Source organism: Myxocyprinus asiaticus, chromosome 12 (genome assembly GCF_019703515.2).
Source record: "Myxocyprinus asiaticus isolate MX2 ecotype Aquarium Trade chromosome 12, UBuf_Myxa_2, whole genome shotgun sequence".
NCBI classification, from domain to species: Eukaryota; Metazoa; Chordata; class Actinopteri; order Cypriniformes; family Catostomidae; genus Myxocyprinus; species Myxocyprinus asiaticus.
The window spans coordinates 34,652,772-34,669,969 of record NC_059355.1 but is presented as its reverse complement, the minus strand read 5'-3'; the positions used below and the strand labels follow the sequence as shown (position 1 = coordinate 34,669,969).

The window sequence follows — 17,198 nt, the reverse complement described above, 5'->3', positions numbered from 1 at the left end:
CGGCTCTGTCATGCATTGTGGAAAAATGGCCTTCTCAACCCAGCCCAGGAAGGAAAACACTACTTTCATTCCTGATGCAACAGTGGGTCTCAGACAGTGGCAGGAAATGTCTAACACTGACATACTGAGGATAAACATGCTGTATGGATGCTGAAGTTGAGGAATATATACAGTAATTGTGGTGTTACTAATAATTTAATATATGTGTAGTCATCTGTAGGTGAATAATGGAATGAGGTGATCTTCTTTGTCCATTGATGGGATGAAACATCCCAGTGTAGTTATACTAAATATCAGCACTTATGGGATGCTGCTTGTCCAGTCAGATTACACAAAAATATTTATATATACATGTATATATGTTTGCCTATATTTAAGATTTACACATTTAATTTCATAACTAAATTTAATCAAACATAATTGTGTAATTTTTAACTAAATTAAATTAATAACATTTAAATATATAGTTTTGTTAATATTATTATTATTGTGTGTGTTAAAGATTACTCAATTAAATTTGATGGAATTTTGTTATAAAAATTTAAATGCTTAAATACCAAAATGATTATTATTATTTGTTTTATTATTATTATTATTATTTATTTTATTTATTTTGTGAGTTTATAGGACCAGAACTAAATTTTTGTATAATACAATCTTGCTATATGCTCACTTTACTGGAAGCAGAGAGATTGGTCTGATTCTTCTCATTTAAAAAGATAATATCAGAGAGATAACGACACAATCAAGCAGGGTTACCAGAAGAAGAGTGAGGTACAACCCTTAATCAACCAGACTCATCTTAATGCTCTCTTACTTACCTTTTTCTGCAGCTCTTGAATGTTATTCTCCCAGTTTTTGTCTTCCTGTGATATTTGCCTGTGAAAATAAATAAATAAAATGAATGAAAATTATACATCCTTTCAGTCAGCATGGAAATCTGTAAATGATAAGGAGTGCTGCTTTCATGTGGTCACCCCAAATCTTTTGTACACAGCATGTGTGGCTTTAAATGGTCTTCTGTGATTATTCTATCAGTCATCAAAGCAAACCACAGGTACTGCAAAACCATAAGCAGAACTAATTCAATTTTTGTGGTTACAAGAAGCATTTATAATGATGAAAAAAATAAAAACATGCCACTGTTGAGAACAAAATTATTCTGCATGATTAAAATTTCAGCTCTCTACAAGGACTACAGAGGGCCAACGCAACTGAGAACAATTACCAACTTGTCTACACGTTAATCATTTCTTATCCTGGGTTTCTGTGTGAGTGCAGCTGTCAGATATAACTTGTGTCATGCAGGGTGAAAGGATACATTTTGGAGACATTTTGGTCCAAAACAGGCAGACTTATTTGAGCCTTTGCATGTTGCTTGAGTACACTGCAACAAATCCTATTCTTAATCAATATTTTTGTCTTGTTTTTCAGTAAAATATGTAAACATCCTTAAAGCAAGATCAATTTACTTAAGTTGCAAAATTATGCATGATAATATATATTGTTATATACTATTTTGACAGAATGTATCTTCAATAGAAGTGCATTTTCCTTTGTTCCACTTTCCTTAAGCATCAGTATCACTACATTTAACATAAATCTCATTTACATTTAGTTATTATCACTTATATTTAAGATACATTCTCTGAAAAATCTTAAGATCTTATGCAATCTTGCTTCTAAGATAAACTCAAATGCATTTGGCTTTCAGAATGTTTAGATATTTCTAATGGGGAAAAAAGCAAAGACACTAATTAAGAACAGGACTTTTTGCAGTGTATGATCATTTGACTGTATGTTTCAGTTTGCAAAGTATGGTATGGATGATTTCAAACACCAAAGAGTGTAGACAAAAAGACAATGGAGAAAATGTATTGGGTATTTGTGCGGTACCTCTGGAAGGTCTTGAGCTTCTTGCGCAAGAGGCTTTCCAGATTGAGCACCTTCTGCATGAGAAGACACTTGACGGCGGTCTCCTCTCGGCTGGCAGGGTTTATGCGATGGGCTGTCTGCCTCCATACCAGAATCTCATGCTTCAGTTCTGCAGGGAGACAGAAACCGAGACAATATAAAGAGTTCAGCAATAGAATAGACGAATACAAACTAAGATAAGAATTTAAAATCTATGCCAATAAACTGGGAAGAAACAGATAACTAACTATTAAAGAAAGGGTTTTACTAAGCTTTGGTTAAACAGAGTACACTCCAGAAGCCACATCCTCAGTACTTGGTGTTCTCAAAAACATCTTACAATGTCTAATTTATACAGCCAGTTAGTTAAGGGAAACCTTAAAGTTCTTTGTTTCTTATTAAACATTTATTTGAAACTCTAAGATAAGAATTTCAATAGATAAGTTATTTCAATAGATAACACTAATTTAATAGCAAGAGGACCTAATAAACCAATGAACAAGCGTTAATTATGAAGGAAGGGGATGAAGTCAAGACAGATGCTGTATAATAATAATGGAGAAGGTAAGGAAGTCCTTCTTAATAGACCAGCAAAGCTGGTCACCGGAATATGTTTTGAATTGGATGATGAATCCAGTAAAGGTGGTCGCACAACGGATGAGAAGCGACATGCTGGGTCACGTCACAAGTATGACAACTTGTGACGTGCGAGGAATGGCAGCCAGTGGAGTTTTTGGTGCCCCCCTAGGGTCAGATGATGCCCCGTAGGGAGTAGGTGAACCACGCAGACTGAGTAATATATGTATAGGGAGCGACAGTACCGGTCAGTAATACTACACTGATGATGAATAATACCAAAAAATTTACCCTGTATTCAGATAGTCCCTAAACAAATCCTTCACAGTTTTAGCAATAAATGCTTTTTGAGTAATTAATCATAAACTGTGTATATCCTTTCTTAAATGCTGAGAACGTTTCTGACCAATGACTTATAAAAAAAAAAAAAATACTTTCTTTGATTATTTATCTTTTTTATCTTATTTATGTGTACACCTGTGTCGGTTGTAATGTTTTTTTTATTTTTATTTTTTTATTTACTTCATTTTTTTTTCTCTCTTTATGACTCAGTGATTGTATTCACACATTGTTGGATCTGTGTAATTTTGTACATCTTATTGAATATTTATATTGAACCTTCTGTTTTTCAATAAAAATAATCCAGTTTTAGCACAATGTGTGGACATTTCAGGCAGTCTCTTACCACACCCTCCACAGTTTTAACACGTTTCAGCACAATGTGTGGACTTTTCAGGCAGTCCCTTACCACACCCTCCACAGTTTTAGCACATTTCAGCATAATGTTTGGATTTTTCAGACAACCCCTTACCCACTGTATGAAAAAAAAATCCAATTTATATCATTGTTAAATAACGATCTGGAATGATTCCGATGACAAATCGCATCCCGTATTGATTTGATAAGAGACACATCATTTCATATTTAAATAAGGTACGATCCTGTATGAGCAAAGTGTGGATGCAGAAAATCGTGTGTTTATCGGGAGAAATTGTAAATCAGGAGTACAACGGAAGGAGTGGTGGAAAATCAGGAGAAACCCGGTAAAATCAGGAGTGTTGGCAGGTATGAGTCTGCCTGCCACGTCTGGTGTGCAACCCACTTGAAGGGTTCTAGTTTGCTGGTGTCAACTAGGCTTCTAAACTAGCTTACCCAGCAAGAATTCCTTGGTGGACCAGCTTCACCACAAAGACAAAGTAGTGACTTGACTGATCCACCTACTAGACCAGCAACAACCAACATGATAAACCAGCCAGAACCAGCTTGAAATACATGTTGGTCTAAGCTGGTCTTTTCAGCAGGTAGGAGAAGGAAAAAGAGAAAGATAAAGCTGGGTGTTGTATTAGGCCTCCAGCATGACTTCTCAACATGTGATGGTATAGCTTAGGAAAGCTTTCCAGAGGCTAATTGGCACAGGAAAAACATGATCACAATCGACACAGTAATCATGAGTTATTCATCATGCAGAGGGCTTGGAAAATTGTATCAGCCTCACAGCAGGTTTGATTTTTGAAAGAGAGGCACTGTGGGGAATCAAGGCTTTACAGAATAAAAAACTGGACTGGCATTGAGTGGTCAACATCAAGCCTGGTGGAGATCTTTCGTTTCAGACGATGTGCGCACCTGGGGAACTGGCTAGACAATCATTTAAGTTCCTGCTCTTATAGAGCAGAGTCCTTACACTTTGCCTCAATTTGATACCAACCAGCAGTCTCTCATTGTGTTAGTCTCAAACCCCCTGGAAGCAGGTAAGATTGGGCACTCTGGATGGGACTAGTACCATGCTGATGATGGCTCAAAGAGAAGAGAATACTCACAGTGGGCAAAGGCCAATGGCGAGGCAGAATCCTGATAAAACATGCCCTCCTGTCTTCTCAGGGAAAAGGCAGTGTGCCCCCCAAAGCAAAGAATTGTCATTTTGCAATCTAGCCTTTGGAAATATTTTACTCTCTCTCCGCATTGACATGTTAGTATTTGCACAATGCGCGATCACTTACTTCGCATCAGCAGGATTAAAACTAAAAGTAACACTGATCTCCCCAAGGGTAACTTAAAATAATACATTGTCATTTAACAAAAAACTGCATATTTAACACTAAACGGAACTTGAAACAGAATTATAACCCCAAATTACATATTAAAGTTAGTAGCATCCACAAATAGTTAATTATTTGAATACAACAGCCAATGGATAGTCCCCAAGCATAATCAACAACAGCAGTCCTAACTGTACATAACATGTGATTCCAGTGTGCGCTGATGCAGTCTCAAAATAAAATTTTGGCAGTGCTGTGATTCTGAGTAGTAGCAGCATGGATATAAGAAAGTGGTTTAAATACTGAAGTCTTCTTCAACTTCGACCAACATCATAGCGGTAGGAGGAGGCAATGGACTTATTCCAGGCTCAATACAAGTTAAGCTCAATCTTATTTCGACTCATTTCTACTTTAATTTAAAAAAAGCAAAAATCAAGGTTACAGTGAGGCACTTACTATGGAAGTAAACGGGGACAATGAAAGTGAATGTGGCCAATTTTTAGAGGGGTTAAAAGGCAGAAATGTAATTTTATCATTTTATAAAAGCACTTGAATTCTTCTGTTAAAACTAATGTATTATTTGAGCTGTAAATTTGATTAAATTGTAATTTTTACGGTAATTTTAGGGTTTGTTGACATTACATCGTCATGGTAACGTGGTAAGTTGTAAAACTGGCTATAACTTTACACAGAAAAGGTTTGTAAGTGATTTTATTGTTTACATGTTATACGCATATCCTTTATGTCCACAGTTTTCAAACTGGGAGGCCATGTCAGGGGAGGTGCGGAGATTGATCATAATTTCACCACGTAAATTAAAAAGATACATAAATACGAAAATTAACAGGGGGTCACGTGACGCCATGCAAGAGGCAGACATGTGAGCAATGAGCTCTGCGCACTTTGCTAAGTTTTTAATTATTTTCATGTTACAATCTGGTAAATTTTGATACACCCAGCTACACATTTGCTCTTTGATGCAAAACATGGCAAAGAAGTCAAAATCATTGGGCTCTGGAGACATTGAGAGACATTTACGTGTTCAGGATGAAAGCCCCGACAGACCTACAGACTGGGGACTCGATTTGGATGGCGCGGCGGGAGAAGGAATCCAGCGTCAGTTGTCCAACATGTCGGTGATGTTGACGAAGATTCTTGCTGACTTGGAGGATCTCGCTATAATACGTCGATTGATTAACTCTTGAGTTAGCTACAAGAGTGACTGATGTTGAAAAACGAATTGACTTTCTGGAATCTTCGGAGAGGGAATTAACCGCTGATCCGCCCACGACCAAAGTCGATTTGGAACATCTCCATGAAGATTTTGAGAATAGAATCTGCAGGAATAATGTTCGAATTGTTGGAATTCCTGAGCATGAGGAACATGCCTTTAACGAGACACAGGCATCGGCATCTTGAGAGCAGCAGGTGGGCAAGCTATCGCAAATACTAACAATAGTGGAGCTGTAATTTTTTATGTTTCGATAATAACTACTGACTGGGTTGTCTTCTATTGTGGTGTGGACTTTGTTTTGGCCTATCTCTGTGTCTCAGATCACAAAAAAGTGAGCCCCCCTATGAAAATGAACCCAGTCTCTGGATATCATCATTTCAGAGCGGCAGTCCCAAGTAGGGTTGCCACCCGTCCCGTTAAATACGGGATCATCCCATATTTAAAGATAAATATGGGAAGCAATTTGTCCCGTATTTAAGCTGCTCCAATTGCATCACCACGAAATCATTCAGGATCATTAATTTAACCATGATATTCACTGGAAATTGTGCCTATGGTGGGTAAGGGACCGTCTGAAAAGTTCTCACATTGTTCTGAAACATGCTAAAACTTTGGAGGGTGTGGTAAGAGATCGTCTGAAAACTTCAGCCAGCAGAACCAAAGCTACAAAATATTGGACTTAGATATTAGGCCACTATATTATAAGCATATAAACATAGCTAGATTAATTACGTACATATTCATTTATTCTGCAAACACCCCCCACCCTTTGGTGGGTCATGGATGACTGGCATTGAAAAAAAGTGGGTTGCAGTGGGCAAAAGATTGAGAAACCCGCAGTAGATGGCTTCAAAACTCTCAGACATGGACTAAAAGCCACAAAACTCTAGTTTTGGTTTCATGGAGTGTTTCTTAGGTAATTTAATGGAGTTTCTAAGCAAAGTTCTCTGCAATCAAAACTTCCACCCTTTTCCACTCCACCTAATGATATACAGGTCCATTAAAGAAATGCTACATGATTGTACTGTGTTCTCATGCTTAGGTTTGCTCAAAGGAATTCTAAGTATCTTTTATACTTCCTACAACTTCGTCATTTTGCCCAGATTAGAAGGTTACTGAGGACATAAACCTGCTATGATATTGGGCTGATCAACATGCAGTTCACATACACCCTTATGCAATTTCATATAATCAAAGGATAACTCAAAACGAACAGGCATAAATTGGATGATTAACCACTATGTGACTCTCAGAGCATTTAGAAAGGAAACGTCATGGTGTTAGAAAAGGTTTTGTGCTTTCCCTCTGACTCATGGGTACGGTGAAAGCCTCTATAGGAACCTCGAGAAACAAAATTCAGGCTGTGGATGGCTGGAACGAGTGGTTTATTAGAAAAAAACTTTTTGTGCAAATCATGGCATTGCCCTGCTGTCAGGTGTGTGAAGGAGAGCTCAGGTGTGGAGGTGTGCCGGGAGTTACTCTCAGTTGAGCAGGGGGAGCAGCTGCTCAAGAGACTAATGGCCATCTGTAGAGAGAAGTTGACAACTGGAGGACGAAGACGCATCTGATTATTTTGTGTATTCACTAAACAAATAATGGAATGAAAATGCACTGCAAAAAATAATAGTCTTAATCAGTATTTTTGTCGTTTTCCAGAAAGAATCAAAACAGCCTTAAAGCAAGATATAAAAGGGATAGTTCACCCCAAAATGAAATTCTGTCATCATTTACTCACCCTCATATTGTTTCAAATCTGTATCACTTTCTTCCATGGAACATACAAAAGTGGATGCAAGGCAGTATGTTAGTCTCAGTCATCATTCACTTTAATTGCATTTTTGTTTTCATACAATGAAAGTGAATGGTGACAGATTAACGTTCTGCCTAAAACTTCTTGTGCTCCATGGAAGAAAGTAAATCAAATGGGTTATGAACAGTGGCGAATTCTCAGGGCCAGCAAAGCCTTCTCTGCTGGCCTAACATGTCAAATAAATAAATATTTTTCATCCTTTCATTCTCAATCACCTTTTTGTATTTTTAATAGCTTTCCACTCTTAATTAATCTACAAACAAATAGAGAAAAATGAAAAGTTTATCCAGTCAGAATTTATTCCTTGATGCTTACAAGCAAAGTATGACAACTGTTTCACAAATTGCATGCCCGAAACAACGCGTGAGTCTGATTTCCACCCCCTCAGGCCTTCAGAATTTATTCAGAATCCCTCAACAGTGCAAATGAATGAGCAACTAAAGTCAGATTGTCAGATTCATCAGCCAATCAGATTGATTTATTTGTTCTTGTGGATGTGATCTTTAGGATATGTCCCGGTCAAGGCCTTCTAGCTGGCCTTGAGTGACGCAATCACGCTTTAAGTGATGTAATTTAAAAGCGAAGCACGCAAGATCTTGCTGACAAGTCGACTGTCATCACTGCTGGTATAGCCGTTGAGAAAGAGATCCTTATGGATTTAAAAACCAAAGATGTTCTGCATGATCGTGCGATTGATTAATTAAACAGGAAAGGAGGACTGATTTTCACATCAAGTAAACTGGTAAGTGCTTTTTGCATTGTTATAGCAACATCAGAAGTTTTCTAAGTGTAAATTAGGCTGTTGGAGCATTCAGTGTCGGATCAAGTGTTGAAAAATAGTGCTGTGTTCCATTCAACTCAGAAAGTCGGATTTACAACTTCCTACTAGGAAAAGTGTAATGGAATGCATCTTAAAGTCAGAATTACAACTTGTAGGCTCGTGCAGAAATTCTCAACCGAGATGCAGGGGCATGATGTCACACAAACATGTCGACACTCAGGGAGATATACAAAGTAAGTGATAAACATTCACTTTATTAAGTAATATCGATAAATGAGTTCGTTTCCACATTACATGATATTAAAGCTTGTTTAACAAACGCCTGCAGAAACAGGTGTATAAAACATGGTAAATTATAATCTCTTTTGATAATCATACACCTGAAGCACAAATGCTAGCGCTGCAGCATTGTTTATCAGTTGGGTTGCTAGGAGACATCTCTAATGAGAGTCAAACCCCTGCTAAGCTAACGGGAGCATTGCAGTTCTGAATATCAGTGAATGGAATGCATTTATGGTCGGAGATATCAAGTAGGAATATCCAACATCCAACTATTATTAGATAGATTTTTCCAGGTATTATAGACCTCCTTGGTAGATTCATATGAAAAATTATGATTTTTGAATGTCTGTTCGGGAGACGTTCATTTCACAAAACAGTCATGCTGTTAAAATTAGGCTTGCTTGAACATTAAGTGTAATTTCAAGTTCTGGCTTTCGTGCGTGGATGTGTTTTTAAAATGTCAATTGGTATTACTAGTTAGCTGCGACATAATGTATGATGCCCAAAGGCATAGGGTGTCTTATTCATTGTGAAACTGTGTTTTCTTAATGGCATGAATCACACTGAAGGCCTAGACTTAAAATGCACGGCCTGCCACTGGTTAAGAACAACATGAGGGTGAGTAAATGAAGACAGAATTAATATTTTTGGGTTGAACTATCTCATTAAGACAGTTAAGGGTTGTTTTCAAGGAATATGTCTGGAAATATGTTTATTTTCTTTATTTTTCTTTATTATTATTATTATTATTATTATTATTATTAGCTTTAATTTTGCTTCTCAAGTACGTTTAGAATTTAGAATTTTTTACTGGACAACAAGACAAAAATACTGATTAACACAATTATTTTTCACAAAGCAAGACCAAAAAATATTTGACTGAGGTTAATTTTTTTTTAAACAATAAACTGAGAAGAGATCAGCAAGCACTGAAAGCAATTATACCTCCAGAAAAATGTATTACAATGGAAGAATCTAATTTTAATTTAGATTGTTAGGATACAGTGTGTTACAGTAACCATCAAACTCCATTTATTTTATTCTAAGGATGTTTAGATGTTTTTTTTTTTTTACTGGAAAACAAGACAAAAATATTTGATAATGATTTTTTACAGTGTGAGACCAAAAAACCATTTGACCGAGGTTAAAAATTCTCAAAACAAGCAATTGAGAAAAGATCTGCAAGCACTGAAAGCAATTATATCTACAGTAAGATTTCTTACAACAGAAGAATGTAATTTTAATTTAGATTGTTAAGCTATGTTATATAACCTTGGTTACGTAACCTTCTGCAGTCAGAGTTCATCAAACTTTTAGAAAATAAAAAAAGATTATTACACTTTTTTCTTATTTCTTTTCTCCACTTTTTCTCCCCAGTTTGGAATGCCCAATTCCCAATGCCCTCCAAGTCCTCGTGTTGATGAATCTCAGTTGCCTCCGTGTCTGAGACCATCAATCCGTGTATCTTATCACGTGGCTTGTTGAGCACGTTACCGCGGAGACGAAGTGCGTGGGGAAGCCCACGATATTCTCCGCGGCATCCATGCACAACTCACCATGCGCCCCACCGAGAGCGAGAACGACATTATAGTGACCACGAGGAGGTTACCCCATGTGACTCTACCCTCCCTAGCAACCGGCCAATTTGGTTGCTTAGGAGACCTGGCTGGAGTCACTCAGCATGCCCTGGATTCGAACTCATGACTCCAGGGGTGGTAGTCAGCATCAATACTCACTGAGCTACCCAGGCCCCAAGATTATTAAACTTAACAACATCCAGATTTTGTCATTGTGCGGCCTGTGAAGGTGAAAATAAACGGGTATGCCTACTACGTGAATGTCAATTTGTTTGGCAATTCATTCTAGAGGTCCAAAATGGGAGAAATGATGAGAAAATCAACCCCATCCTGTCGACAAAAGAAAAGGGGGAGAACAGAGCGTGTCTTAGCTATCAGTGTAGGCTGTGATGAAGCAATGACTCCCTAGGTGAGACTGGTATTGACTTATCACTGTCTATGATGGCTACAATGGGCTTTGTAGCTGTGCTAGTACCTTCACACACTAAATGTACCTTGTTCTTTCAGGAATGTCACAAATATGAAATTCCTAGACACATCACTCAATTCAGCGAAGAGTTGCACAATTAAAGGTTTTGAGGTACTTTAAAAGAAGTACGACATAAAACCTGACAGGTTGACAACAGTTTTATCAGTTGAAATGTTTTAACATTCACTCTGTTGGGCTATTTTTTGCATATAATAATCCAAGGATTCAACCTGGTCTCATAGTGAAATTGTGACTCTACATACATATTTGCAGATCTTGTTATATGTGTCTTCATGTACAATTCCCTGCAGTTTGGGTGAAGTGAAAACTAGAGGCACTACAACAACTGTGTTATATTCACTTTCACCCAAATCATGACTTTAATGGCTGATTATGACTTTATAAATACTTATTTTCTCTCTATTACTCAGACCCTGCTATTTTATGATATTGACACACTTTTACTCTAATGCATCTTTTGAAAAATTATACATTTTAATGCTTGTATTACAGACCCACCTCCATAAACGTATAGGGCCTTAGAGTCGGAGGACTGCGGTTCAAGTCCAGCCATGAACTCAAGCTGACACATGACATTACAGAGTCATAGAAACAGCACGAAATGATGTGGTCAGTTCAGAAAATTAGATTTTTCATTTTGCTTCTGCATTTTAAAACACTAATGGTTTGGTTTAGGCATTGATAAGGTAAGGATGTCTTTTTTAACGTCTAATTTGTATTTTAAAACATTAATGGTTAGGTTTAGGCATTGATTTGGTAAGGATGCCTTTTTTAAACATCTCATTTATGATTCAGGAGTTTTACGTTAGGGAGGTATGTTTTAAAAACATCCATCTACAATTCACCTTAAAACCTTGTCTGAATACGACACCATTTTACTCACTTTTGGTGCCCCCAGCTGGACATTTCACTGGAAACCTGCAGCCAAACGTGTAATACAGCATGTCAGTTTTGAATTGCAAAATTTTTTCATGTTTACATAAATTTCATGATATCAGGCTGTAAGACCTAATTAAAAGGATAGTTCAAGCAAAATTTCCAAACTCTCCTTTTGTGTCCTACAGCAGAAAGAAAGTCAAATGGGTTCAGAACAATATGACAATATGAGTAAATGATGGAAGAAATTTCATTTTGGGGAGAACTATCCCTTTAGATTAAGATTAAAGCATTTAGCAGGGCCATTTCTAGACATAAGAGGGCGCTCCGGGCCCCCGAGCCACCAGGCGGCCCCTCAAAGCAAGGTCCTTTTTTTTGCATAAAGCAACTTAAAAAACTTGAGCATCAATACAGAATGAGAGTTTAAAATAATTTTATAATGAATTTGATTTGAACGTGGCTCATCCAATCAGAATCTTCAGTTTATCAGTGTATGAAGTTTTACAATCAGAAGATTTAGAACAGTTGACATCTGAAATGTATTTTGATATAATTCAAAATTTTTATTAATCTCTTTGTGTGCAACAAGTTACATTTGACACCTTAAAACACCATCAACAGTGACAGCTAAGAAAGGCAAGAAAAGGAACTTTTCCTATTTGAGAGAGGCATGAACAGTAAGTCCAGGTCTTGAGAGAGGTCACCAATGGCAGGATTTATGTATTTAATAGAGACGCGTTAAGGCTATCAGCACAGGCTCATCCGATAAGAATAATGGAAATATCAGGGGGAAAAGCCTGAAGGGTACAGAGAGACTAAAAGCATCAGTGTGTTCCTGTTCGGAGGCAGGGTGGGTGATAAATTGATGCATTTCTGAGGTTATAATCATGCATGAAAAGGGTAGACTGTGCCTATCCCAGTCACATGGGCTCAAAGGACAAATGTAAAGAGCTTTGGATAAAAAAAAGAAGAAGTGTAGAACAGTGTGACATACATCTCTTTTTAAAGGGACAGCTTAACCAAAAGTGAGAATTCTGTCATCATTTAATAACCTTCATGGACTTTCTTCTGCGAAGATGTTTGGCAGAATGTTAGCCTTAGTCATCATGTCCTTTCAATGTAAGTGAAGGATGAATGAGGCTAACATTCTGCCTAACATCACTTCCACAGAAAAATAAATTCATACTGTATGAGTTTGGAACAACATGATGTGAGTAAATTATGACAGAATTAAAAAAAATTTGGCTGAACTTTCCCTTTAACAAGGCCACAGATCCATCAATTGGGAAGGTCACATATTTTAGAAAATGTTAGATTGCTCATTCTTTAAAATCTGTCAATGAAATTATGAATAATTGTTTTATTACCCATGCCAGAACAAAAGAGCACGAATCATGAAGAATCATGTTGAGAGGAAACCTCAGTGGTAGGTTATATCCAAGATGTTCCATGCGATTTTAATAAACCAGGTGCGTAGGAACAAAGCGGAATAATGATTACTCACCCACAATCTCGCTGGATTCCTTGTTGTAAAGCTTCTTGTTCCAGTAAAGCATTCTGAGGAAAGGAAATGAGGTCAGCAGCACCAGACAGATTCCCAGGAACATGTAGCCCGTAAAGGTCGCAAAGTCAATCCCCTAGAGGAATAAGAGGGCGTGTTAATTTTCATCCTTTAAAAATGCCACCACGGTGAGCTTGTACAATTAATTTGCTGCAGTACTTCATGAAATCTATTCTAAGCACCAAGTAGAGATCGCAACCACTCCACTGGCTCTTCATATACTGTGGACTGAGGCCTTGATTACGTTTCATCAAGAGAATCATATTCTGCATTTTTAATGCTTGAATCTTGATGCGTTTTTGCATCACTTATATGCGATTTACATGAGCACCTGCATGTGACACCATTCCTCTTAAAATGCTCTTGACTATTTATTAATTTCTATTCAAATCAAGAGCACACGTCTCTCTCTGCCAAACGTCTAGCTTCAAATGATATTTTCTAGCCTGTGCAGCCCACCCCATCTCTCATCATAACCAGATGGCTTCACATTTTCAAATGGCACCACTGATAGAGATGTACAACAGCTCTGTGTGCCCTGAGATCTAATCCAACAACTTACTGTATCTCCCAATGCCGCTGGTGTATAATCCATGTAGTGAGGTATCTTATGCTTTTTTTGAAGACACTGATATATGATCAAGTAGTTCAGAGACACATTACAAAGAAAAACCAAATATTTTGTAAAAGAACTGTGAAATACAAGATAATTGCATCCCTGTTGTAGCTCGGCTCCACACATTGCTTGGGCTTGGCAAGAACCCAGGACTTGAAGGTAGTTCTTGGAAATGAAATAAAAGAGTGGTGAGAATGAAAACAAAAACCACTGATGCTGGTTTTTGGCAATGTTTTATCTTTCCCAAAGCAGCTCAAGGTAGTAAATCAGCTAGCCTTAAAACAATGCTATGAAGGGAGGGCAAAACATGGCCTTGTGTGATTTCGAAAAATACAAAATAGAGGTGCGAGTGTGTGTGCAAACAACAAACAAACAACTTGTTCCATCCCTTCTCAGACTGCAAATATCAAAAATAAACATGAATGTAGAGAAAGAAAGAGAGAAGACTGGTATACAGTGACCTCTACAGGAGATCAGGAGAAGGAATAATAGCCAAAATGAGAAAAAAAAGGGAGGATGAATGAGAGGGAAGCAAGACAAGGAGAGACATACACTACCAATCAAACCTTTGGACACACTTGGCTGAATTAATGTTTCTCATGCTTAAATAAAAAATTGTGCCTAGATATAAAAACTATGTATATTCTCCTTTGTTGTTGTTTTTTGATTTTGGTTTTGGTTTTTTGGTTTTATGAATGAGTTTGGACCGGACAGTGAAAGAAAAGCAGCAAACAAGTGCCAAGCATACATGAGAACTCTTTCAATTTTGTTTAAAAAGCATCCCAGTTGGCTCCTCATTTACATTTACATTTATTAATTTAGAAAACGCTTTTATCCAAAGCGACTTACAAATGTGGAACATAACAAGCGATTTGTCTTACAAAAGTCAACAATACCTTTCTCAAGTTCTCAAAGAGTAGTATAGATTCTAGCGCAGAAGAAAGAGACAAACAAGGAGTTTTTTTATTATTATTATTATTGTTAAATAGTATGTGCATTTAATGTGGATTGGTTAAGTGCTCGCAGAACAGGTGTGTTTTCAGCTGGTTCTTGAATTCTGAGATGGTATCAGCAGATCATTTGGAGGCTGGAAGCTCATTCCACCACAGAGGAACAGAGAAAGTGAATGATCGTGAAATAGACTTTGTGCCTCTTTGCGACAGTATCATGCACTGACCACTTGTTCATTGACCGCAGAGAGCGAGTTGGGATACAGACCTGGAGGAGTGAATTGAAGAGAGTGCTGTTCCATTGGCTGCCCTAAAGGCAATTGGCTGTCCTCATAAAGTTGGTTGAGTGTGCAGAGCTATAATCTTGAAAAAGGTTGGCTACTTTGAATAAACTAAAATACAAGGTTGTTTTTATTTTCCTTTGCTTTGCTTTTTTTTATTTATTTATTTTTTTTTTTTTTTTTTCTTTAGCTTTACTTCTTTTTGCTTTGTTTTTCTTCGTTTGAAAAGAAAAGACATAAAGAATCGTAAAGAAGAGTAAATTAGTCAAATGCTCTATTCCAACGCCTGAACCTAAAAATAAGGGTTTCTCAAAAACTCATTCATGCTTGCTGGGCTTGTGTGGATCTGTCGATAACGTTTCATTAAAGCGCTCCTCTGTTTTATTTCTAGTGGACCTTCTGCACTTTTGAGCTGAATGCCTTATCACATAAATGCATAAATCCTCATTAATAGCAAAGCATTTGCAATAGGCAATAGACAAATGTTTGTAAATTTGTCTTTGTAGATTCTCTAGTTTTGTCCTGAAGGCTGTCGAGTTGTGATAATGACTTCGATGCACTTATTGTGTAAACGAGACCTCACCACATTTCATTCTGTTGTCACTGTCCCACTTTCAGCCACCAAGAAAATAAATAAAAAAAGCAATGGAAGTGGGAGAGAACAGAGAATGAGTGAGCTTCACTTTTGGTGCTAACAGATTAGTGAGCAGTCAGGGGCCATGGGAAGGCCGGAGTCCACCAAAGCCTGTCTGCCTGGGGCCCAGGGAGCGCTGATTGGCAGCTGAGATTTCGGCAAGCTTGAATGACGGCCAACCAGATGCCAAAGCAAGATGCACCGGCTGTACAGAGACATCTCATCAGCGACCCTGAAACACTTTTCCCACCTTGCCACTAATGTCTGATCCTCAGAGAGCTCCACAGTTGGATGGCTGTTTAACCAAACAGCAACATCTTGCTGCAGAGATCCTGTCAAGACCAAGGGAGGGGGAGCTTTTGACCCTCACAGACCAAACAAACAGAGAAAAACAAACAATTAAACAAAGAGACCACGAATGCAAGACTTGTGTGTTGACTGACTGTTGCCTCAGAAACACAGGATGGAAAACAGTAGTTGCTGTGGGCAACAACGCCACAGGAGGAAGTCTTTATGGCCACAGTTGGAGCTGGGTTTTTTGAGCACGGATTAATTCATTTTCATATTTGGCTCAAACAATACAGGGATATAACTTTAAGGCTTTGTTTTACTGAAGATTTCAATGGGGGTAGCGCATCAGAAAAGACATAGAGAAGAAATGCAAGGGTTGTTTGAGCTGTGGCCTCAGAGTGAGCGCTAAAATGCATTGAGCTGTCATGCTTAAGGGAGGCCTGGGTTGAGTGTGGCCTGGATCATGTTCCCATCCCAGTCCCCTCTTTTACACCCCTTGATTTCCTGTATCTCTCTGACTGTGTTTATTGATAAAAACAGGCAAAAATGGCCCAAAAAGCATTTCCCGATCCCATTCCCCATCTTTCTCCTACCACTTTCCATTTTCTCTCTACTGCCCTATCTATATAAATATATGTTGCATGTCCATATATATAAAATATATCACAGCTTTTTGAAAGTCAAGGTACTGAATAACATCTTATGAGGCTGTGTGGATTAGTGAAGTACATTTAGTCCATCTAGTACTGTGCTTTTTATTAAGCTGTTTTGTGCCGTGTCATCCATCTATATGTATGCGGAGCTTCCATTCAGATTACCCAGGCACTCAAGATCCTGAGGCTGATTGGAGCTTAGTACAAGGATTAAGCTACTGCTGGTGAAGGTGCCAGTACACTTAAATTAAATTCACTTCTTTTGAGAAACACACACACACACGTTTACTTATCTAAATGGGGACATAACATTAACTTTTTCATTGTTTTTATGTAAAGCTAATTATAATTACTACAGACTAATGCTTAACCACAACCTAACCCTACCCCTAAAATAAATACATTTTATGCATTTTAAAGATGATGCGTAATATTTTCAATGTTAAAAACATTTGCCTGTCGCAGTTTAATGTGCAGAGCAGTGGTCGACCCGATATCTAGAGAGCAGGGTGGCCGATGGCCGATATAAATAATACAATTCAACAGCAGCAAATCAGATGTACACAAAAGTTCTTAAGTAAAACAAACCCTTATTTTACAGTATTTAATCAAATTTGCTTAAACTTAAAAAAAAAC

General features: G+C 37.7%; 1 protein-coding gene across 1 annotated transcript in view; it reads right to left on the bottom strand.

Annotated features, from left to right (window-relative positions):
* oca2 (oculocutaneous albinism II) overlaps positions 1-17,198 on the bottom strand; it is a 128,089-nt gene that overhangs the window by 54,100 nt on the left and 56,791 nt on the right. The window contains exons 15-17 of the mRNA XM_051712745.1: positions 13,081-13,213; positions 1,897-2,044; positions 822-879 (exon numbers count right to left, since the gene is read on the bottom strand). Of these exons, the coding sequence (XP_051568705.1) occupies positions 822-879; positions 1,897-2,044; positions 13,081-13,213 (339 nt within the window). The remainder of the gene's footprint in view (positions 1-821; positions 880-1,896; positions 2,045-13,080; positions 13,214-17,198) is intronic.